Raw genomic sequence first — 24587 nt, forward strand, 5'->3', positions numbered from 1 at the left:
GGGTTGTGAGTGAGGTTATCATCCATAGGCTTAGTAATAGGGCATACATAATCAAGTGGGGTCACAAGTGAGGGGGCCACCCCATTATGTCACTTGGGCAGAGGTGGGCCATGTGCAGTAGGGGGCCGTGCACAGTAGTAGAGGGTCGTGTACAGAAAAGGGGTCCGCTCCCATTAGGTCACCGAGGCAAGGAGGTGAGCTGTGTGCAACAGGTGTCTTGCGTAACACTTCTTATCTGGGGGCTGGAGACTTCAAAGGATTTCTAATAGAAGGATACTGTAAGCCAGTGCAGTGGGAGCTGACAGACTTGTGCACTTCTGTGAAGATAGTTACGGGAGGAGGATTTGAGCTAGCACAGAAGCAAGAAAAGACTGACCGTGTACAGCCGCTGTGACTGGTCACACCAGAGGGGTTCTTTTCCCTTGGTTAGTTCCAGGATCTCAGGCCTGAAGCCTGCTTTCCACAGAAATTGGTTGCAAGGTACTGCAACTCCTTTATCCAGAGGAGAGGCTCTTGCTCCAAGCCTGCCATACAGTGTATGCCCTTCAGGCAGGAGTGCCACCGCCTGGGTCTTTGGTTCTTGTCCTGGTCTGGCTGTTTTCTCATGTACTGCTTCTGTTCTGTCACTGCTCTAGGCATTCTTCCTACTGTAAACTACTATATGGTTATATAGAAGGATTCTGTAAATCAGCACTAAATGTGTCAGTGCAGCTCCGACTACAATACCTATATGATTATATAGAAAGATTATACAGAACTAAGTATGCTAGATATAAGTATTAAGTATGATTATATAAGCTAGATATATGTAAGTGAGTTATACTTCAGACACTAATTCTGTAAACTAATATATGATTATATGTAAAGGATTATATAAAGGAAATAGCTGAGTAATGACCCTCTGAGATATTCTTCAGGCTCTAATTTTGTCTGGAGTCTGGACAGTTCTTCTTCCTCGGTGCCCATTCTGGGTGTTACCCACAAGTTTTATATTTTTGGTAGAGTTGGGGTTTCGCCATGTTGGCCAGGCTGGTCTTGAAATACTGACCTCAGGTGATCTGCCCACCTCTGCCTACCAAAGTGCTGGGATTATAGGTGTGAGCCACCGCTGGCCCCAGGTCTCAGGACTTCTGACAATAGGTCAAGATGTATTTTTTCTTCTCTTTTTGTTCATGTCTAAATTTCTTGGAAAAGCAAAAGCTTGTCTTTTAAATACTATGTATATAAAATATAAGAAAATGTATCAAAATTAAAATATGTACAGAATATAGAATATACATGTAAAACATATGACACTTGAAATAGAGGCTGTGCTAATCTCATGTTATAATAATTGCTAACAGTTTTTGAGTGTTTTCTGTGTGCTAGGCACTGTGGCTGGTCTTTACCTGCATTCTTTCATTTGTTGCTCACCTGCTCACGTAGGCTGTTTTACCTGCACTTCTACTGGGATTGTTGGCATTTTTTTCTCATATAAATTGAAATATGTACAATTTTGTTTGTACTGAATGACGTCTCCATGTAAAGTTATAAATGGAAAACCAATGCACTGTTACCTTCTGACTTCCTTTCCCTTCCTTTGCATTTCCTTGCCTTCTGCCTCATCACTTGACATGTACTGAATGTATGAGCTCCTTAAATAATGTCCTCGTTCTGTCATCTTCTCTCTGTTACTTACCTCCCTCACCACTTGCTCCAAGCTCTGTTACCTGGTCCTCCTGAGTTAGGTCGGCATGACTGTGTGCGTCTTCGTGGACCTCATTTTCCTGATTCCGGAGTTCTCTGGTGGGTTCCTCTTTTAAGTTGGAGGAAGGGGATGATGGAGAACTAAGGTTAGTTGCTGTTTCCTTTCTTGCCTGTGTGATGGCTTGGTGTTAAGTTTCATTCTCAGATACGGATTTACTGTAGGGATATATTATGCGTGGATATGTTTTGTTGGAGGATGGAGATTGTCGGACTTGAGTTAGACGTAATTTAAAGGGAAAAGGGGCATTTAAAGTGTATTTAAATGGTCAAATTTCGTAGGTGGCAGGGTTCTAGGCCACGATTGTTGTTCCCCTTCCTTTGTGATGGGAGAAGATCAGGGGTCCCATGAATGATGTTGTGCAAAAGAGCTAGCAAGGCACCATTGGGAGCTTGTGTGAGACAAGCCAAGTGAAGGGTGGGCATCTGCCCCTGGCTCGATTGTTGTAGGTGGATGGGTTTTTTTGCTATAGAAAACTACATTAAATACTAAGAGGTTTCCAAATTTTTCTCTAGTTATCATCTTTTAAGATTATTAAAGATACTGTTTACCTATAATTTTCATCTGGAACCTTCTCATCTTTATTTCATATTCTGTAAATAGAATGGCAGGGCTAAATTATTTTCTATTTTCTGCTCATTCATTCATTTTATGAAACACTTGTGGAACATCTGCTTTATTGCCAGGCACTATGGTCTGTTCATTTTGGTTAATGTCATACCAGCAATTAAAGCAGTAATTTGAAAGTCAGCTTTCCTGTTCACAAGTTACCAAAGTGTAATCATAAGGCATCTAATAGCAATATGCTATAGTAACATGAAATAGCCAGTATTGTCTGGTCGAGGGAAGACTGTTACTTTAATTTGAAACAAAACAGCATCAACAAAAATGAGAAGCTTTCTTAAACATGACACACTCCCTCTGGTTGACCTGTTTCTTTTGTGTTCGGTCTGCCTTTTCTCACATTCTTAGGGGCATTGCTGATCTGTGAGTCTGCATTTAGAAATGTTTGAGCCTTTCTGTTCTTCTGATTTTCTTGCCAGAACATGTAATAGCTGGTTTGCTCAGCTTTATTTTAGCCATTAACTTATAAGAGAAAAAATTGCCAATAATTCCAGTGCAAGTGCAGGTAAAACAGCCTAGGTGAGCAGGTCAGCAGCAAATGAGAGAAGGCAGATAAAGACGATCCACAGTGCCTAGCACACAGAAAATGCTCAACAGCTTTGAAGCAAATCTGTTAGAAGAAAAACTTTACTCTTCTACCCACTTAGTTTTAGTTTGTGTTTGCAAAGTTTGTGAGGGCAAAACTCTTTTTATGGTTATTGGGGAAAGGGGATTGTCTTAGGTGCTAAACTGTAGTTACTCTTCCAAGTACGGTTTGGTTTACTGTCTCCTAGAGATTGACTGTAAATCAGGGTGTTCAGCAGTGACGCAGTGATATTTTGAGTCACGTAATTCTTTGTTGTGGGGGTGTCTGGTGCACTGTAGGATCTAGCAGCACCCTTGGCTCCTGTCCACTAGATAATAGATGCAAGAAGAGCAACCCTTTCTCCCCAGTTGTGACAACCAAAAATCCTTTCGGACATTGCCACATGTACCCCGGGGCAAAATCACTCTTGAGAACCACTGCTGTAAATTCTTAAAGCCGACTTACTGCAGTTGCTTGTCAGCTAACCACAAATAAACTGTAGTGCTCGGTGTTGTGTTTCTGTGAATCTTTAACAGCTTTTCTTTTTTTTGAGATGGAGTCTCCCTGCTGCCCTGGCTGGAGTGCAGTGGCACCATTTTGGCTCACTGTAACCTCTACCTCCCAGGTTCAAGCGATTCTCCTGCCTCAGCCTCCCAAGTAGCTGGGACTACAGGTGCCCTCCACCACGCCTGGCTAGATTTTTAAAAAATTATTTTCAGTAGACACAGGGTTTTGCTATGTTGGCCAGCCTGGTCTTGAACTCTTGACTTCAGGTGATTTGTTTGACTTGGCCTCCCAAAGTGCTGGGATTATAGGTGTGAGCCACCATGCCTGGCCCACTTATTCTGATTGCTAAAATCCAGTTTGCTCTACCTGAACAGCTGTTGTCATCCAGCCCAGAGCAGTTGTGCTCAGAGGGTGGGCAGAGGTGGCAGGTGCCCTGTGTTCCTGGAGTCCTTAGTAGTTGTTCCCTTGTTGCTTCTTGATATCCAAGTAATGGTCTTTAATAAACTTAGTAAAAAAACTGGTGTGAAATCTAGGCCAAAACCCTTGGATATTTGACCTCCAGCTCCGTGATCCTACCTAAGTCTTCCAAAGCCCAAGTAGGTTCTCCTGATTTGGTTGTAAATTAGATAATTTTGTATTTGATCTAGGTATCAAATCATGATTATTTTAGTTTTTCTTGGGTTTCATTTTTAGATGCAGAGTTAGGTTGTTTATAGGATGGTCAAATTTGGCTGATAAGTAACCTCAGATTTTGCAAACAATGTGGTGGTATGTTGGTTTAGCAGAGAGGGTGCTTACATTCACACATCTAGTAAGTGGAGGAGTTGGAATTTGAACCTAGGCTTTTCTGATGGTTGCAAAGCCATGTTGTCTCCCAGTGTGCTAGTGCTTCTTCCGATTTAACGTGCACAGGAATCCCTTCGGGGAATGTTAAAATGGGCTTGGGGTGGGTCTGTACCCCTGCACCCCTCCAGCCCCCATGTGTGCTGCTGGTCTTCACTGCACACTTTGAACATTGAGGCTCCTTACTAGATTCCTGGTTTACTAATTGTGCTATAGATAATCCTTCTGAAGGTTAACCAACAAAACTGATCATCTACAAGGGAATATTCAAGAACTGACATTTTCAAGTAGTTTTTCTTCATTTTAAGCTGTGTGTATTCACTGCTGCGGGTGAGGGGGAGCTTTGTTCAGCTGAACTGGCAGAATCACAATTCTGTACTGAGTGAATGCCAGGTGTGTTAGGAAGGCAAAATGAATGATGGGGGTAGTTTGTTGAGGGAGTTTGTGGACATTTACCAAATGCTGTCATTTCCAAGGTGGACCTTATTTTACATTTTGTCATCTCTGAAATTGAGATGTGTCTTATATTGGATGGCCTCTTACCGTCACCGAGCTTGCCATCAAGTCAAGTCCAGCCCCTTCTGGCCTCTCTCTTGCCCTGTGACGAGCGGAGCCGTTGGCTACTAAGGTGAGCACTTGGTTTCTCCTCTCCTTGTCGCTCTCTTTTGTGTGACCGAGGCCTTACTGAGTGCTTCGTTCTGTTACTGTGGAGTCTGAGCTTAGGACACCCTTCGCCGTGCACTCCGGGGTTTTTATGTTGGTCATACATGCTGTAGGGCAAGGTGGATTTCATGGTCTGTGGCTTGGCTCGGACATCTGTTAACCGTAGTGGTGAATCTTTTACAGATCTTTCTTTGTCTTGAGTAGGGCATGAACTCCTCTGGGGCTGAGGTGAAGTCTTAAAAAAAGGCTCTGGCCAAGAGTAGTGGCTCTCACCTGTAATCCCATCACTTTGTTTGGAAGGCTGAGGCAGGAGGATTGCTTGAGACCAGAAGTTTGAGGCCAGTCTAGGCCACTTAGCAAGACCGTGTCTCTACAAATATTTTTTTTTTGAATTGGCCAAGTGTGGTGGTACATGCCTATAGTCCCAGCTAGTTGGGATGCTGAGGCAAGAGGATCATTTACTTGAGCCCAGGAGTTTTAGGTTACAGGGAGCTATACTGGCACCGTTGCACTCCAGCCTAGGTGATAACTCAAGACTCCATCTCTTAAAAATAAATAAATAAATAAAATAAAAGTTCTGTAATTAAAGTAAACAAAGGAGCAACAATTTCACATGCCCTCTTTTTTTTTTTTTTTTTAATAGGGAATTTCATTCTTGTTTCCCAGGCTGGAGTGCAATGGTGTGATCTCGGCTCAAAACAACCTTCATCTCCCAGGTCCAAGTGATTCTCCTGCCTCAGCCTCCTGAGTAGCTGGGGTTGCAGGCATGTACCACCACACCTGGCTAATTTTGTATTTTTAGTAGAGACGGGATTTCTTCGTGTTGGTCAGGCTGGGCTCGAACTCCCAACCTCAGGTGATCCACCAGCCTCGGCCTCTGAAAGTGTTGGGATTGCAGGCGTGAGCCGTTGGACCTGGCCTACATGCCTTCTTAATTGGCAACACTGTTTTTCCTAAATGGTACACAGATTAATAATAATGCATTTTCAGGCCAGGCATGGTGACTCATGCCTGTATTCCCAGCACTTTGAGAGTCTGGGGCAGGTAGATGCCATGAAGTCAGGAGTTTGAGACCAGCAATATGGTGAAACCCTGTCTCTACAAAAATGCAAAAATTAGCTGGGTGCAGTGTTACCTGCTTGTAGCTCCAGCTACTTGGGAAGCTGAGGTGGGAGGATCACTTGAGCCTGGGGGTTGGAAGTTGCAGTGAGCCGAGATCGCACAATTGCACTCCAGTCTGGGCCACAGAGTGAGACTCTTATCTTAAAAAAAAAAAAAGTATTTCCTATGGTGGCTTTGGCTTGAAGAAGTTTATAAAGTTAGCAAAACTTTAGCAGGAAAAGGACTGGATTTGGAATCAGAAGGTATGAGTTAGGATCAGGTGTGGTAGCACATGCCTGTAATTCTAGCACTTTGGGAGGCCACAATGGGAGGATCACTTGAGCTCAGGAGTTCAAGGCCAGCCTAGAGAACATAGTGATGAGACTTCGGGACCTCAATTTTGTTTTTGTTTTTGTTTTTTAAAAAAGGTATGAATTGGAGTTCTGGCTCTTGCAGCTAGCCAGTTGTATTATATCATTTGAGCCTCAGTTTCTGCATGTATAAAGTGAGGGTTAGATGCTATAATTTCCAAAACCCTTCTAGCTCTGAATTCATTGGGTTCTAAGTGTGCTAGAATGAATTAATTGAAGTATGAGGAGTCTGCATTAAGAACATAGAAGAAATGGTTCTCCTGGTAAGGAGGGTGTGGCAAGAGGCATCTGAGCTGGCCTCCAGAGGGAGGATGGAAGAGAAGGTGTTTGAAGCCGAAGAGACATACTGGTAGGTCACAGAGCCCCTTGGAAACCATTCATAAATTTAAGCCCTCAGATGCAATTAATTTGTCATGCCAGGTAGAGGTTGTCCTCGGTACATGTAAAATGGTCTGTTGGAAGTAAGGTGATCTTTCGTGGCATTCTAAAAAGATTATTCTTCGTGAGATGCTCTCTCTTTTTGGGTTTTGAGAACAAAATAATGGTTCCCCATTGGTTGGACTAATTAGATAAAAATACTTTAAGAGTAAAATGAGCCATCCAAGTACTTACTGTGACAATCATTTATGTGAGTATTAGGTGGCAAGGTGAATAACACAGCTACCCACCCACATTGTGGGTAAACTAAGATGGTTAAATAACAATTTTTGTGTCATGTAGTTGTGCCGTTTGACGCGTCAAGTTTTGTTTTTGGAAGAAAATACTGCTTTGCGTATATATTGAATCACTTAGGATAGATGTTTTTTGAATTGGGTTTTGCTGAAGATGTAGAAGCTGTTGTACTGAGTTCATGACACCTTGAAAAGAAAAAAAGAAGTTTGTGTACGAGTAGTCAGCATTGTAGGTAGGAAGTAATTAATCTCGACCAAATGGGCTATGCTCTTTATTTGGGTTTATATCCCCAAAAGGCATTAGAACTGGGAGTCAGAAGTGACAGACTCACGAGGTTTCTGGGTTCAGTTTTTAAATTAACCCGCATGCTGGGAATTCCACAGCCAGGAATCAGAATCTCAGATCCACTCTGCCACCTTGTGTTCTCTTGGGAGAGTTATTTTTAATTTCCCTATGTCGTGTTTATTACATATATGAAATAATCCTCAGCTTTCACTTGATTCACAAGAAAATTGGCTAACGAATGAAGCTTAAAAGGTAAATCCATATTCATTTGTTGAAGTATAAGGCAGCTTTTATTCCTGAAGCGTTTATGCTAGAATTTGCAAGTGAGGAGATCACACACAATTATTCAGTAAATCCAGCCATGGTCTCCTTTGACCTAAATAGAGGTTTTGTTTTGCCTTCCATAACGCATCCTCGATTTTTAATGTTTTTCCTTCCTTGTCACAGGTGGTCCGCACTGAGAAGAACAGTTTGAACAACCGATTCTTACCCTGGAACGAAATTGAGACCGAGGCCATCCTGTCCATCGATGATGATGCTCACCTCCGCCATGACGAAATCATGTTTGGCTTTCGGTGAGAGACTAATTTCCAATCAAACACTTTCGGTTGCACAAGTGACAGAAAATCTAGATTAGGCAGCAAAATGAATTTCTTGGCTGATGGTAACTGAGAAACCCTTACAGGTAGTCAGGACTGTTGTAAGACGTGGCTGGATGCAGGCTCATAGATGGCGCTGGAGGAGTCCGTCTCTGTTCATCTCTAGGTTCTGATCTGCGCTCCCACAGGCCTTTCCTCTGTGGCCAGGGAGGTGAAATTCTTTGATTGACTAGACAGTGGTTACCTGCCTGCTCCTGGTGCTGCAGGTGTATCATCCTTAAACCCAAACCACATGGGCAGAGAGTAGAGGCAATGGGTAGTTCTCTAAAGGAAATAGGGTTTTGTCATTAGAGGAATGGGAAATAACTCCCAGGCAAGCAGAAGCAACTTGCTGCTGTGTGTTGGAGCAATGGAATAGTGCCAGGATCCTGGACCCAAAAAGATTTGGCGGAAGGAAGGCGTCGGAAGCAGTGATTTAAAAGGAAAAAGAAGGGGAGGAAGAAAAGGAGGTGGTGGTGATGATGATGATGATGCTGCTAAACATATGTTGAACCTATACTGTGTGCCAGGGACTAGCCGAGGACTTTGTCTTACCTCATTAATCCTCCTAAAATTTGATACATAAATTGTGGCTGTCTCCATTTCCTATAGGAGTAAATTGAGATGAAAGGGAACAGAACCATGTAGAAGCTAGAAAGTGGTAGGCAGAGCTGTAGGTTCAAAGGCATGTTTGTCACACTCCGGAACTTCACCTGGCCTTCAACCCTTCTGCCTTCTTGAGTCTTAGTAACTGCTGAAGGATCCCACTTGAGGGTCTTTGCAGGGAAGAGGGTGGAGCACATGAAGGCCACTTCAAGTGTATCAGGGAATGTGATGTCGGTTTTGTTACTTGTTTATGGTGAGGTAAGTACAAAAATTGAGGGTAAGCATTCAGAAACTTTTAAAGCAATTTGACAAAATGAAATCCAAGTATGTGATCATTTTTCTTGCAGTTATTTTTTTTTGCAACATTTCTTCGATATAATTCATATACCGTAAAATTCACTGATTTAATGTACAGTTCAGTGGTTTTAGAATATTCACAGAGTTGTGTTAAACATCACCATCGTTAATTTTAGAAATCTGTATCACTACTGAAAGAAGCCCTGTACCTATTAACAGTGACTTCCGATTTTTCTCCAACCCCTCTGAGTCCTAGGTAGCCACTCCGTCTTTGTGTCTCTCTAGATTTGCCTCTTCTGGACTTTTTCTGTCAATAGAACCATACAACCATGCATGGCCTTTCCTGATTCTCTTCTTTCACTGAACACGGTGTTTTCAAAGTTCATCTTATAGCAGGTACCAGTTTTTTTTTTTTTTTTTTTTTGAGACGAAGTCTTGCTCTGTTGCCTGGGCTGGAGTGCAGTGGTATGATCTTAGCTCACTGCAACCTCTGCCTCCTGGGTTCAAGCAATTCTCTAACCTCAGCCTCCAAGTAGCTGAGGTTACAGGCATGGACCACCACGCCCAGCTAATTGTTTTTTTTGTATTTTAGTAGAGATGGGGTTTCACCATGTTACCCAGGCTGGTCTTGAGCTGAGTCTGTCTACCTCAGCCTCCCAAAGTGCTGGGATTACAGGCATGAGCCATGGAGCCTGACCCAGGTGCCAGTTTGTCGTTCATTGTCTGTTGATGAATATTTGGGTCATTTCTATTTCTTGGCTACTATGAATAATGCTATGAACTTTCATGTGCAAGTTTCTGTACGAACAGGTCATTTGTCTTGAGCATATACCTAAGAGTAACGTGGCTGGATGATGATAGCTGCTTTAACATTTTGAGCCTGCCAGACTGTTTTGCATGTGGCAGCCCCATATTGCATTCTCACCAGCAGTATGAAGCTTCTAGTTTTTCCACGTACTTTTCAATGCTTGTTATTTTCCATTTTAAAAATCTATAACCATCCGAGTCATTGTAAAGTGACAACTCATTATACATATATGTATGTTCATGTGTATATATGTATATATATGTGTGTATATATATATTTTTTGATAGCGACAGGATCTCACACTATTGCTGAGGCTGGAGTGCAGTGGTGCAATCTTAGCATGCTGTAACCTTGAACTCCTTGGCTCAAGTGATCCTCCTGAGTAGGTGGGACTACAGGCTCACATTACCACACCTGGCTAATCTTGAAATTTTTTTATAGAGATGGGGTCTCATTTTGTTGTTCAAGCTGGTCTCAAACTCCTGGCCTTGAGCAAGCTTCCCAAGTGGTGGGATTACAGGCCTGAGCCACAGCACCCAGCCATACAGTTGTGATTTGCATTTCTCTAATGATGCTGAGCATCTTTTTATGTGCTTATTGACCACGTCATCTTTGTAAATCTTCTTTGGAGAAACGGCTTTTCACATTCTTTGCCCATGTTTGTTTGGATTGCCTTTTTATTATCACGGTATAAGAGTTCTTTATGTATTCTAGATGCAAGTTCCTTATCAGAGATAAGAGTCTCACATATTTTCTCCTCTTCTGTGGGTTAGCTTCTCACTTTCTTGATGGTGTCCTTTGAAGCACAGAGATCACGTTCTGAAGTTCACTGTAACTGTTTTCTTTGGTTGCTTGTGCTTTGGGTGTCATATTTAAGAAACCATGCAGTTCATTTTTGTTGTATTTTACCAAAGTATTAATCTATAATAATTTTGGGGAAAAATTAGTTCTTATATCGTTTGAAAACCACTGGAGGCCAGGTGTGGTGGATCATGCCTGTAATCCTAGCACTTTGTGAGGCTGAAGCGAGTGGATCACCTGAGGTCACGAGTTCAAGACCAGCCTAGCCAACATGGCGAAACCCTGTCTCTACTAAAAATGTAAAAAGTAGCTGGGCGTGTTGGTGTGCTCCTCTAATCCCAGCTACTCAGGAGGCTGAGACAGGAGAATTGCTTGAACCTGGGAGGTGGAGACTGCAGTGAGCCAAGATCATGCCACTGCAGTCTAGCCTAAGTGACAGAGCTCAAAACAAAACAAAACAAAAACAAAACCACGGGAGTAGACTTCTTTGGAGGTCTTGTTCAAATTAAGTGTGAGTCCAGGATAGAGAGTTCTTTCTCTTTGCATCCGTTCTGTTCGCTGAAGGCCTAACCTGACCTACCTGGTTCTGGCCCTGCCTTTGGCTTAGGCTTGTAAGAGCAGATGCTCCAATAAAAGGAACAGCAGCTTTATTGCTCATCTGTCTTAAATCCATCTATAAAGAATGATTTGACACATTTCTGACAAATTAGAACATCTGTTCTTACTCTCCCCAGCCTCTCACATTTCCTTTGACCTCTTGCCCAGTATAGTATTGCAGCAAGTCTGTTCATAGCTGTGATTTAAAAAAATCCTGGTGCCGGGTGCGGTGGCTCAAGCCTGTAATCCCAGCACTTTGGGAGGCCGAGGCGGGTGAATCACGAGGTCAAGAAATCGAGACCATCCTGGTCAACATGGTGAAACCCCGTCTCTACTAAAGATACAAAAAATTAGCTGGGCATGGTGGCACGTGCCTGTAATCCCAGCTACTCAGGAGGCTGAGGCAGGAGAATTGCCTGAACCCAGGAGGCGGAGGTTGCGGTGAGCCGAGATGGCGCCATTGCACTCCAGCCTGGGAAACAAGAGCAAAACTCCGTCTCAAAAAAAAAAAAATCCTGGTAAACTGAGGTGTGTTTCTTTGTTGATGATAATAAGTAGCTGGCTCTCTCCACTTGTTTTTATGAAAGGAAGAAAGTCATGCAGTAGCTCCAGGTGAGGTCTTTGCTGCTGCAGGTGATAGTGGTGGGGGATGGGTGGTAGGGGGTGTTTCTGTTGCTGCAAGATGTGGTTTGGAGCATGCTAAAGGACTGATGTGGTGAGCAGAGTCGTGGGGTGTTGACAGGAGAACTGCCAACCCTTAGATCCAAGAATGATTTTGATAAGGAGCCCAGCTTTGAGGAATTTGAAGCTTATTAGCATACCTGGCATTAGCTATCTTCTAAGCCCCTGATTTAGGGGCTTCTGACCTTGCCTGTGCTATTTTCCAACAGATTTGCAGGTGGCGAGAGAATAACGGGAAGCCTTTTAATGTGTCTCTTAACCATCATTTGTGTTTGAGATTTAGTCTCTGTTAGTGGAGCTGGTGAATTATCATTGCTGTCTGTACATCCTAACCATTTCCCACCCTGACTCTTTTCTCATGTGTTTGGGCATCGTTTGATCTAAAACCTTTTTCTTACTCATCTCTCCAACTGGCTTATTTCGCCTTAATGGGAATGAAACAGACCTAAGTTCAAAGGAAAGGGCGAGTCTGAGAATTCTTTCCTCTGGCAAAGATAGATCTTGACTCACTTTAACTTACGTAGCCAAGAAAGAGGCAGATAGAATCGTAAGGGACAGATAGAAAAGGTATACCAATAGACTTGAGAGCATGTATCCGTACAGAAGGGAATACACGAATGGCCAGAGCAGCATTATTTACAACAGAATTACAAACAACACAGAGGGAGAAATACTGTGGTTCCATTATGTGAGGTCCCCAGGTAGTCATTCATATACACAGAGAGTGGAATAGGGGCTACTGGGCTGGGGAAGGTGGGAGTAGGGATCAGTGCTTAATGGGGACAGAGTTTCCATTTGGGAAGATGAAAGAGTTCTGGAGATGGATGGGGGTGATTGTTGCACAGCACTGTGAATGTGCATAATGCCACTGAACTGTACATTTGAAAATGATTAAGATGGTACATTTTATGTTTATTTTGCCACAATTAAAATCAGTTGTCTAAAAAAAAAGGCCACCTAGAAGGCTATTACATTGTGATAGAAGTTGGATTTCTCCTCTGTTGGATTAGATTTGATGCTTTCAGAGTTACTAGGAGAGGAACTTCTTTTGAAATGAAATCTTCTGCGTCTTAGGCAATGAAGTTGCATGTAAGTGATGAAGGCGTTTGCAGGCAGTTTAAATCCCTGGAAGCTCTTCTGCAGGCCTGTCGGGTTCTGTGGAGCTTAAACGCTTTCCGTTCTCCAGTTTATCCTGGGAAACTGGGGACCAATTTTATGTGTTCTACTTTACCTATGAATTTGGAGATGATATAAAAGTTTCTACTGAAACATATTGAATTCTCCATTTATTTCTTCCATTTAATGAAACCTTTCAGTTGTATGGTTCTGTAGATCACTTCTCATGATACACGTTTCTCCCTCAGCCCTGCTCGTTTTGAATTAGGAGTGGCGCAGTTCAGTAGTCTTCTGTGGTTAAACCAGTGGTCTCTAAACCGTTTTATTATGTAACCTCTCAGTAAAAGTGTGCAATGTATGTAAATTACATACATGTCCTACTGAACTAACATGTCGTGCTTATTGAAAACAAAGCCTTTTGGCCAGGCACAGGGGCTCATGGCTGTCATCCCAGCACTTTAGGAGGCTGAGGCAAGTGGATCAGAGGTCAGGAGATCGAGAGCATTCTGGCCAACATGGTGAAACCCTGTCTCTACTAAAAATAGAAAAATTAGTTGGACATGGTGGTGCATACCTGTAGTCCCAGCTACTCAGGAGGCTGAGGTAGGAGAATCACTTGAACCCAGGAGGCGGAAGTTGCAGTGAGCTGAGATTGCACCATTGCACTCCAGCCTGGTCACAGAGTCAGACTGCATCACAAAAAAAAAAAAAAAAGGAAAGAAAGAAAGAAAAAAAAAAGAAAACAAAGCCTTTCTTATAAAATGTTTGTTTATTCATTTATTCATTTTTAGAGCCAGGTCTTGCTCTGTTACTCAGGCTGAGTGCAGTGGTGCAGTCATAGCTCACTGCAGCCTTGAACTCCTAGACTTAGGTAGTCCTTCCACCTCAGCCTTTCAAGTAGCCGGTAGTCCAGGTGTGCTCCACCATGCCCAGCTAATTACAAAAAGATGTTGTTTTTTTTGTTTTTTTTTTTTTTTTTGGTAGAGACAGGATCTTGCTATGTTGCTCTGGCTGGTCTCCAACTCCTTGCTTCCAGCAATCCTCCTGTGTCAGCTTCCCAAAGTGATGAGGTGGCATGAACCACCTCACCCAGCCCTTTCTTGGAAATTAAATAAACTAAAAAATGAATTGAAATTGATATCATCTTTCTGCCACTTAGTAGTTTATTGGGCATACCCCATTCTGGGGACCCCCTTAGTAGATCATTGTGCATACCCTGTTCTGGAGATGCCCTTCCCAAGTTATGGCCTATTCTTTCTGGAAGGGCTGGAGGATGCTGACTGCTAGGGGGACAGTGTGCAGGTGCTTATTAAGGAAGCTGAATATGTTACCTTATTTGCTTTTATCCTGTTTGGCTTGTTATTGATTTTGTTTTATTTTGAAAGGATAAAAGAAGTAAAAGCCTAGGAGCCAGAGCTTGTAAGGTAGAGGCAATAATTGTGAACACTTCTGATGACCCTAGAAGCTCTGTACTCAGGTCTGCGTATGCACTTGTGCTTTTTGAGGGTGTGGAGAGAAGCCCGGGACCGCATCGTGGGCTTCCCTGGCCGTTACCACGCGTGGGACATCCCCCATCAGTCCTGGCTCTACAACTCCAACTACTCCTGTGAGCTGTCCATGGTGCTGACAGGTGCTGCCTTCTTTCACAAGGTAAGAAAAAACTGGTCAGAATGGCACTGACTTGGTGGGAGTTTCACCTTTGTGTGATAGTGGAATGCTGCCCTCAGCTTAGCTCTGCTAACGCTTTTTCTGTGTCTCTTCTGTGCTGGATGTCAGTTGTTTCCATTTTTAGAGAGCGATCAAGATGCTTAGAGCAACTCTGGGATAAAAAGTCAGAATGAGAGGGCTGCCTGTACAGCAGCACTTTGGCCATTTGGTAACTACTTTATTTTTCTGGGTGTTGGCTCTCCCTCTGTAAAACTGAGGGCCCTGGGCTACAAGACCCCTGAAATACCTGACAGTTTCAACACTCCCACTCCAGATGTGGCCCAGCTGTCAGAAAATGACCTGGGCACTTTTCTGAGTTAGATGTACCACACCTGTCTCAGGCCCCACACCGAGCCTCTGTGTGGCTCTGTCGATTCTTTGTGATGCTTCAGTGCATATTACTTTCACTGTTCCTCATAATCTGATTTTCACTGAATATCTGAAGCTTACGACCCTGCAGTCTTTCTTCCTCTACTGTTCTGTGTTTTTTGCTCCTGGCCCATCTTCCTTCTCTACCCCTTTCATTCTGTAAAGTGGCCCCTGACCATGTGTGGCTGCTGAGCACCTGGTGTGTGGTCAGAATGGAGATGTGCTATTCACTGTAAAGTGAACAACAGCTTCAGAAACTTGTAACAGAGGGTGTCAGACAGCTCAGTAACTGTTTATATTGATTGCATGTGGAAATGCAGTTAGTTTGGATATCCTGGGTTAAAATTACTCAATTTTACTGTCTCTTTTTACTGTTTAATGATGTGGTTGATGTGGCTTCTAGAAAGTTTATACTGCTGTATGTGGCTTCTGTGTCTGTGGGTGCCACTCTCAACCTCCCTCCTAAAGTCCTACCCAGGCCCTGAGGAGCCCCTCTTCTAAGACTACCCTGGCATTACCCCACTGCCCACCTCACAGAGCACCTCTTCTGTCCACTGGGAGTTCTCTGAGGACAGTGCTCCCTTTAGCCTTTTCCTGTATACTTTGAGGCACTCATATCCCATCTGTGCTTCAGCACGGGGCAGGCGTAGGGAACATTTTCGTTGCTTACCAATGACACTTCCTTCCCAGCTGTCACATAAAGTCTCACTTGCAACTCCTGTTGTCTGTCCTGCTGCTATCAACTAGCCTTTTCATTGTGCCCTGCCAGTCACCAAAGACGGTGGCACCTGCCACCTCCTCTTTATCTGCGTCTACGCCCTCTGTGGTTCTGGCACCTTCACTGTCTTCACAGAAGACCCTCCCACCACACCCTCTCTGCCTGGAAGGTGTCATGTCCCAGGGTCTAGCCTCTCTTGCTCTTCTTCTTTTCCCTTGGGGCTCTCTCACACACTCAAGGTTTCGAGGCTTTTCTTAGCATCTGCAGACTGGTGACTTCCTCATCTTCTTCCAGCCGTGGCCTTTCTTGCTGAGGTCTGCATTTGTGTATTTTCATTGTTTACGAGACCTCTCTCATTTGCCCCTCAGCACTTCATACCAACTTTTCCCACAAAAGGTCACCATCTCTCCCCAGATCCTTGAAGTCTTTTCTCTGGTACCTAGCTCACATCTCAGATGGTGGCATCTTGCCAGTCACCTCAAATAGAACAATAACGTTCATTTTTATAGGGACTTGTTTTATTTTTTAAGACAGGGTCTCTGTTGCCCAGGCTGGAATGTAATGGTGGGATCCTGGCTCATTACAGCCTCAACCTCGCCCAGGTGATCTTCTTGTCTCAGCCTCCTGGGTAGTTGGGACTACAGGAACGCATCACCACACCTGGCTATTTTTTTTTTTTTTTTTTTTTTTGGTATTTTTTGTAGTGTTGTGGTTTTACCATGTTGCTCAGGCTGGTCTCGAACTCCTGGGCTCAAGCGATCTGCCCCACACTAGCCTCTCATAGCATTGGGATTACAGACGTGAGGCACCATGCCTAACCTACAGGGACATTTTGAGCCCGCCTAATCAGTCATCAAACTTTCAGCTGTTCTTTTTATTTTAAAAACTTAATGTGTGAAGTTGATCATCCCATTCTTGCACTTCACCTCAGAACTTCTTTCCTTGGGTGGGCTGCGGATTGCAAGTAGGGCGAGAGGAGTAGGGTGTTAGCAACTGGCCAAGATCTGCACACTTGCTCAGCTCAGAAAGAGCCACTGATCTTAGCAGTGTCTATACTCATACCCTGAGGGTGTACTTAAATTCTGAAAAGTCTGCCTTCTCAGATTCAGACTGTTCTTTAAAAACATGAATGGTCAGATACCTCTCCTTTCAAGAAATCATTTACTTAATGAAATTTAGTATTTTTCCTGTGTGAAAATCTAGAAAGATTACAGACTAGCAGCCTCCAAGTCTTAGTTGACTTACAGAGAGATTTTTGGGCCCTCTAGCATTGTCCCATCCACTGACAACTTTTAAAAATCAGAAGATTTCACAAAAAGGTTTGAGCTACAGTACAAATTAAGATCAGGTCCTGTGAGGCCTGGCTGGGCTGCATGGTGTTTGTTCCTGTCGATGGGGCCCATAATGGGGCTGGTGTGAGCTCACCTGCCTGTGGCTCCTTGTTTTTCTTACACTCATTTCTTTTTTTTTTTTTTTTTTTTTTTTTTTTTGGAGATAGAGTCTCACTCTGTTGCCCAGGCTGGTGTGCAGTGGTACGATCTTGGCTCACTGCAACCTCTGCCTCCCAAGTTCAAGTGATTCTCCTGCCTCAGCCTCCTGATTAGCTAGGATTGCAGGCATGTGCCACCTTATTCAGCTAATTTTTGTATTTTAGTAGAGACGGGGTTTCACCATATTGGTCAAGATCTTAATTTTTAGTTAAAGTGGTATAATTGAATATTATTATTTTCGAAAACCTTGATTGGATACCGTGAGTTATAGCAAGTCAGATTTGTTTCCAAATTAAACTTTTTTTTTTTTTTTTTTTTTTGAGATGGAGTCTCTCTCTGTCACCCAGGCCGGAATGCAGTGGCATGGTCTTGTTTCACTACAAACTCCACCTCCTGGGTTCAAGTGATCTCCTGCCTTAGCCTCCCAAGTAGCTAGGACTACAGGTACCTACCACCATGCCCATCTAATTTTTTTTTTTTTTAGTTTTTTAGTAGTTGGGATTACAGGCATGAACCACCATGCCCAGCTTGGATCACCTTTTTGTTAAAAGAATAAAAAGTACAGGCCGGGCGCGGTGGCTCAAGCCTGTAATCCCAGCACTTTGGGAGGCCGTGGCGAGATTGAGACCATCCTGGTCAACATGGTGAAACCCCGTCTCTACTAAAAATACAAAAAAAACCTAGCTGGGCGTGGTGGCGCGTGCCTGTAATCCCAGCTACTCAGGAGGCTGAGGCAGGAGAATTGCCTGAGCCCAGGAGGCGGAGGTTGCGGTGAGCCGAGATCGTGCCATTGCACTCCAGCCTGGGTAACAAGAGCGAAACTCCATCTCAAAAAAAAAAAAAAAAAAGAATAAAAAGTACAATACATTTTTTAAGTTTACCAACTCTTAAATAATAAAGCACGTTTATTCTGTGTCACAAAAACATTTTATGATCATTATTTCCCTAAACAGATTGTACTGTAGGTACGTAATGAAGTACGCTAATAGTGCACCGGTTTAACTGGGAGCCTCTCCTATTCATCTGTTCATTACAGCAGAGTGCAATGTGTAGCAGTTAACATGTGTCCTGTCTTGTAGTATTTGCTGATTTCTGTGGTATAAATATACTTACCGTGGCTGATTTGAGGTTAACATGAGCCACTGAACATGGATTTGGGAAGAGATGTACAGTTGTACACCATTATGTAGTATTTTCAACGTCAACAGTAGATATAAGTAACCTCAAGATATAATAAATTAGGAAATAATGAGTTTAAGGTATTCATTCATGGATTTGTAATATAATTTTAATTTGTTTAATTTGAAATTTATATAATTACATCTTTAATAATGGCTATGTTTAACAACAAGCTCACAACATTCTAAAAATGTAGCAATCGACATTCATGAGCAGGTGTGAGTGGGGCTCTCACTCTTCGCTCTGTGGACCTGTAGAACAGTCTGAGAACTTTGTCTTTTTAAAAATTTTCTTTTCTTTTTTTTTTTTTGTATGTGAAAAAGTGCTTGCAAAAGAACTCTGCCTTTTATTCTGACTGAAAGGGGAAGGCTTGGAGGCTTTAAAGCGAAGGAGTGACATGTTCAGTTGGCTTGAGTGTTAACACAGTCATGTGCTGTGCTGGGACTAGCACATGGGGAAGAGAATCTGGCAGCAGGGAGAATATTTAGGAGCCAATGTGGGCAATCCAGGCAAGAGACGAAGCGGGGATTGGGAGCAGCGAATAGCCAGGGCCAATAATGAGAAATGACCAGACTCAAGAATCTCTGTGGAAGGCAGCGAGGGATGGTGTGCCATGAAGCATTCATGGTTCTGTGATTTATTGAGGTCTGAGAAAATAACCAGGCCTTTTCCCTTCACTTACCCTTTTTTTTTCTTTTGCCATGGTTAGAGATAAAATAGTGTTCAACTGAACCAGCGTCTGACCTAGTTTGACAAATCTTTATATTGGTTTCAAAATCGCTGCAGTACCAAGGAGATGACATGATGTTCTGTTACTGAAGAGGGTGCTGATGGCATTTGAATGGGATAATTCCTCACTGCAGGAGATCTGCACGTCAGGATGTCTGGCATCGCCGGCCCGAGTCCCTAAGTGCCAGTAATACCTCCCAGTTACTACCACACCCAAACAGCCCCTCTAGTCATGCGTATTTTGTCTGAAAGCCAATAGCCTGTGTCCTCTAACAGAGCATGTGGTTCTTTTTCTTCCTGACAGTATTACGCCTACCTGTATTCTTATGTGATGCCCCAGGCCATCCGGGACATGGTGGATGAATACATCAACTGTGAGGACATTGCCATGAACTTTCTTGTCTCCCACATCACTCGGAAGCCCCCCATCAAGGTGAGGTCCCTCTGCTGGTGGGGCTGCAGATGCGCGCGTGTTTAATTCACTTGCTTTGCAGTCTGGTGGCACATAATTGCACTGGACCTCCAAGTCCTCATTTGTCCAATAGGGATAATACTAGCTACCTCATGAAAGGGCTGTCTGTGGGCTTCGTGAGATATTAGGACAGGGGCCCTTCATTCCAAAGGCCAATGGAGAGAAATCAGAACGTTTGGAAAGATGTTGCATCATAATTTTTATTAATCTCTTACTGGAGCTTAGCATTTTCTTCAATTTTGAAACAGGCTATACAATTCATAAGAGTATTTGTAGTAACTGATTTGTCACCAGTAGAAATCATAGATATCTTCTTATCACATGTTGCAGTATCTGCAAAAAGTATTGTTTCTGTTTGTTACTGGTTTGAATTCACGGCCATTATTACGCTTCCCTTAATCTTGCTATTTAATGCGTTCGTAAAAGAGCGTGTATATCACTGTGTTTAGTGTAACTTGCTTCCTTTGTCATCCTATGTATTGCAGTTTATATATCTAAAAACATTATTTTGTGGAGTCCACAGCCTTGACCAGATTGCTAAGCCAGAGGCGCAGGGGATGTCCATCAAACAAAAACCTTAAGAATTTCTGAGTTAATATATATAAGGCTCAAAGAATAGTGCCCAGCACTTAAGTACTACATAAATTATTTACTCAGAGCCAAAAATATCCTCAGAAGTCTAGACATTCGTGTTCTCTTTTTTTTCTTGGAGGAATTAACAAGTACACTCAGTGCACAGAAAGCCTGGTTCCACCCACTTCCTGTCATCATGGGGGCTCTGTCAGCAATTTAGAACATGCTGGTAAGGGTCAGCATAGCGCAGTCCGTACAGAAGGAGATATTATGAGAACCAGTAATGCTACAGAATCTGTCACTTCAAATGAGTATTTGTGACTGTGCTTCGTCTGTGTTTATTTTATAGATTTATACCAGATGTCCTTAGAAGGGTCAGCAAATTAATGAGGTCTTATTTTGATTATTATCATAAAAGCACATTACTTAATTTTATGAAATAAGTTGACTTTCATGGATGTCATTGCCATGAATAAGTAATTGTGTTCGGCCAGGACGGTCGCTCACTACTATAATCTCAGCATTTTGGAGGCTGAGGAGGGCAGATCACTTGAGGTCAGGAGTTTGAGATGATACTGGCTAACATGGTGAAACCCTGACTCTACTAAAAAATATACAAATTAGTCCAGGTGCCATGGCTCATGCCTATAATCCCAGCACTTTGGGAGGCTGAGGCAGGTGGATCACGAAGTCAGGAGATCGAGACCATCCTGGCTAACATGGTGAAACCCTGTCTCTACTAAAAATACAAAAAATTAGCCGGGCATGGTGGCATGTCCCTGTAGTACTAGCTACTCTGGAGCCTGAGGCAGGAGAATTGCTTGAACCCAGGAGGCGGAGATTGCATTGAGCTGAGATCACACCACTGCATCCAGCCTGGGCAACTGAGTGAGACTCTGTCTTAAAAAAAAAAAAAATAGTAATGATGATGATAATTGTGTTCTAGACTAAGTAGCCACCACCGTGTACTAATAGTCAGATCATATCTTTAGAAGCGGAGTGTAGTGGCACACACCTGTAGTGGAGGCACACACCTCAGCTACTCAGGAGGTTGAGGCAGGAGGATTGCTTGATTCCAGGAGTTCAAGGCTGAATGTGCTATCGTTGTGTCTGTGAACAGCCACTGCACTCCATCTTGGGCAGCGTAGTGAAAAAGAAGTTGCATCTTTAGTGCTAAGCAGAGTGGTCACCGGAGGATGCTGGTTCCGTACAGCAAAGCCTAACAAAGATAGAAATGTGTTTGGAGGCCAACTGTGGCCCCTGGGCAGAACATTACTCCTGATTGTCCCAGGGTTCCTTCTATTGCCGAGAGTTTTGTTAAAGCCTCACAAGAGAAGAGAAATTAGCAAAATAATGTATTAATTTTTTTAACTGTGAAAAATAATAGTCACAAGTATTTATATAAAAATAGTATGTTTTCCAGGTATAGTGGTAGGTCTCATATTAAACAGTGAAAAGACTTTGTAGACTTTGAGGTAGAGAGGCAAAGGTTTTAGAAAGCAATTAATGATGAGTGCAATTTGATATTCCTTATATATCCTTTCTTATATAGCCAGGGACTGGACTTGATTCAAGATGTATGCAACAGTTTATGCCTCCCTAGTAGACCAGAAGTGAAAATTTAAATATCTGAGTGATTAGGTACCTAATAATAGCATCAGTTACCTGAGGAGGCACAGACATGGGGAATTTTTCATCTTTGTTGAAGTGTGTTTGTCTACTGTGTTGCTGGGCCAGTGTTTCATTAGGTAAGCTATCTCTTCCGTGCAGGTGGAAGAAATCTGGAGATAGTGCACAAGATTCTTAGCAAGTGAAAACTTCAAAACTGAGTATTTTCTCTGAATCTTCTTGATCTTTCTGGAATATATGAAGAATTCAAGATTGGGATGACTTTTCAAATTCAAAGGCTGAAATTAAGAGCGTTTTCAAATTCTTAGTTAATTCCTTCAACTTATGAACCTAATTATTTACCTCATGATATAGAACCAGTTTGAATTAAATATTTTATTTACCTCATTGTAATGGTATCAGGTATATGTCCTCTTCTGTGTTCAAAAATAATTTTTTTGTTTTGCTTTCAATACCTCAAGTTTTTACTGTCAGACTATTCCTTGTTTGAATTCGGGATGTTTGACTGCTTTGCATGATTGGTAGTCTTTCTATAATGTTAATCTCTTAAGCATGTTGACTAAAGAATGGGGAGTTAATGTCATATTATTGCGTTGAATAATGTGCTACCTTTGCACAGAGGAGAACATGGAATGTAAATAGGCTTCATTCAGAATAAGAGATTAAAAAGTCACCCGGAAAGTTTTGAGAATATATATATTGGGGATGCCATCTTCAGTGCTTTTTTTACTGATGGATTATATAATTAAAAACATTTGGAAGCCTCTGCTTCCGTGAAAACATCAGTTATCAAGTGAGTTTTTGTGTTGCATGGAATCACGTGCAGCAGGTTAGAGGGCGTTTCTCCTGGGGTTGGAGTCTGGTGTCTGGGATGAGGAGAAAGGTTTTTAGGTCCAGCAAGAGCCCCATGGAATACTGGACATAGATGCTGTTTGAGAACGTCCTTCTCAAGATTCCTGACCTCCACATCCTGTTCCAGTGGGAACTGTGGGAAGAGTAGTAACTCAGTGTTGACGTGACCCTGAAAAGTTGTAAGAGAGCAGTCAGTGAGTGGAGAAGCAAGGAGACAGGTGGGTCCCCGGAGGGGACCTGTGGTGGTCATGACTGCCCAGAGGCTCAGTTCTGAGGTGAGCCACCCTTCCAGTGCTGGCCTTTGTCTCCTGGTTTAAATTCCGGGACCTGGGCTCTGACGGTGAATACCGGCTGTACACAGTGATTATTCTTCTGCTATAAGTCATGGGATGTGTCTTTCAATTAAAAATTTTCCCTTCAATTTATAATAGAAATAACAATTTAAAAATTATTTGGGAAAAGACAGACATGGAGAAAGAAATCAAAAGTACTAAAACCTTTGGCTTATTTCTTTTGGTTCTCTGGTATCCTGTGTATTGTGACTTATTTATTTATACATATACATATGTATACACACACATAGACACACATATATAAACACACATATATGCACACACATACTTGTGTGTGTGTGTGTGTGTGTGTGTGTGTGTGTGTGTGTGTGGTTTTTTCTCTCTCTTTTTGAGATGTAGTCTTGATTTGTCACCCAGGCTGCAATGCAGTGGCATGATCTCGGCTCACTACAACCTCTGCCTCCTGGGTTCGAGTGATTCTCCTGCCTTAGCCTCCAGAGTAGCTGGGATTACAGGCATGTGCCACCATGCCCAGCTAATTGTTTTTGTATTTTTAGTAGAAACGGGGTCTTGCCATGTTGGCCAGGCTGGTCTCGAACTCCTGAGCTCAAGTGATCCGCTTACCTTGGCCTCCCAAAGTGCTGGGATTGCAAGTGGGAGCCACCACAACTGGCCTTATTTTTATGTTTTAAATTTATATACTTGTTTTGCAGTCTACTTTTTAAAAACTTGATAGTGAATTTTCTGGTTTTTGTAATATAGTGGACTAGGTAATTTAAAAACCTGATCAATATAAGTAACAAGCTTCTTTTTTCAGTTTATAGTTGAGCTAATAAAAAAGTAAGAGAATTGTCAGAAAGGAAGCAGAAAGGAGGAATAGAACTCAAGGTGGCAAGTGCGGTGGCATCACGGAGGCCACCATGGGGGACTGCTCTCACCTTAGTTGTCTAGAGGCTTGGGTTTTATCACTCATTGGAAGCAGTGAAGAACCTTTGGGCCTGTTAAAGGCTGAGAATTAGAATGGAGACTTCCGACGATGCACACCTTGTTTATTTTAACCTAGACTCTGACAGGTTTTGGGGGGAAAGTGTAGGTTGAGAATGTTTCATAGTCTTTTGAGCCTCCATGGGTTTAGGGACTCATTCTGTATGAAAACTAGACCCAGAGCCGCATGAGGTAGCTCAAGTCTGTAATCCCAGCACGTTGGGAGGCTGAGGCAGGAGAATTTCTTGAGGCCAGGAGTTTGAGACCAGCCTAAGCAAAATAGGGAATCCCCAGAGGGGAAAAAAGAGAAAACTAAACCCAGTCATTGATACCCTTGGACTGTCTGATAGAATAAAACCAAAACTCTGTTAGAAGGAGAAATTTTTCTCAGCAGAGGAAGTTCCCACTGAGGAAAAAGAAATTTGTTCACTTCAGGCCATATAGGACACTCATAGGTAAAGCCTCATTGAAGATGAGCTTGAAATACAAAGTTACCAGTCAGCCACCAAGGAAACGGCTGATGATGAGCAATAGTGAACACGTACAACAAACAGGTTATAGTTCTCCAGGTATTCCAAATAAGGAAGCCATTAGATGGACTATGAAACAAGTATGCAGAAAATGACTAACATGAAAACGTAAAAAAGCAACAAATCACTCCAGAAAGAACAGA

At 42.7% G+C, this 24587-nt stretch overlaps 1 protein-coding gene across 8 annotated transcripts in view; it reads left to right on the forward strand.

The window, feature by feature from the left end:
• Positions 1-24587, forward strand: part of EXTL3 (exostosin like glycosyltransferase 3) — a 133718-nt gene that overhangs the window by 104887 nt on the left and 4244 nt on the right. For all 8 annotated transcript variants that reach the window (XM_039461104.2, XM_074384126.1, XM_074384125.1 and 5 more), the window contains 3 exons: positions 7823-7950; positions 14425-14569; positions 19416-19544. In XM_039461104.2, coding sequence (XP_039317038.2) covers positions 7823-7950; positions 14425-14569; positions 19416-19544 — 402 coding nt within the window. The remainder of the gene's footprint in view (positions 1-7822; positions 7951-14424; positions 14570-19415; positions 19545-24587) is intronic.

This window comes from Saimiri boliviensis, chromosome 13 (genome assembly GCF_048565385.1).
Source record: "Saimiri boliviensis isolate mSaiBol1 chromosome 13, mSaiBol1.pri, whole genome shotgun sequence".
In the NCBI taxonomy this organism is placed as follows: domain Eukaryota; kingdom Metazoa; phylum Chordata; class Mammalia; order Primates; family Cebidae; genus Saimiri; species Saimiri boliviensis.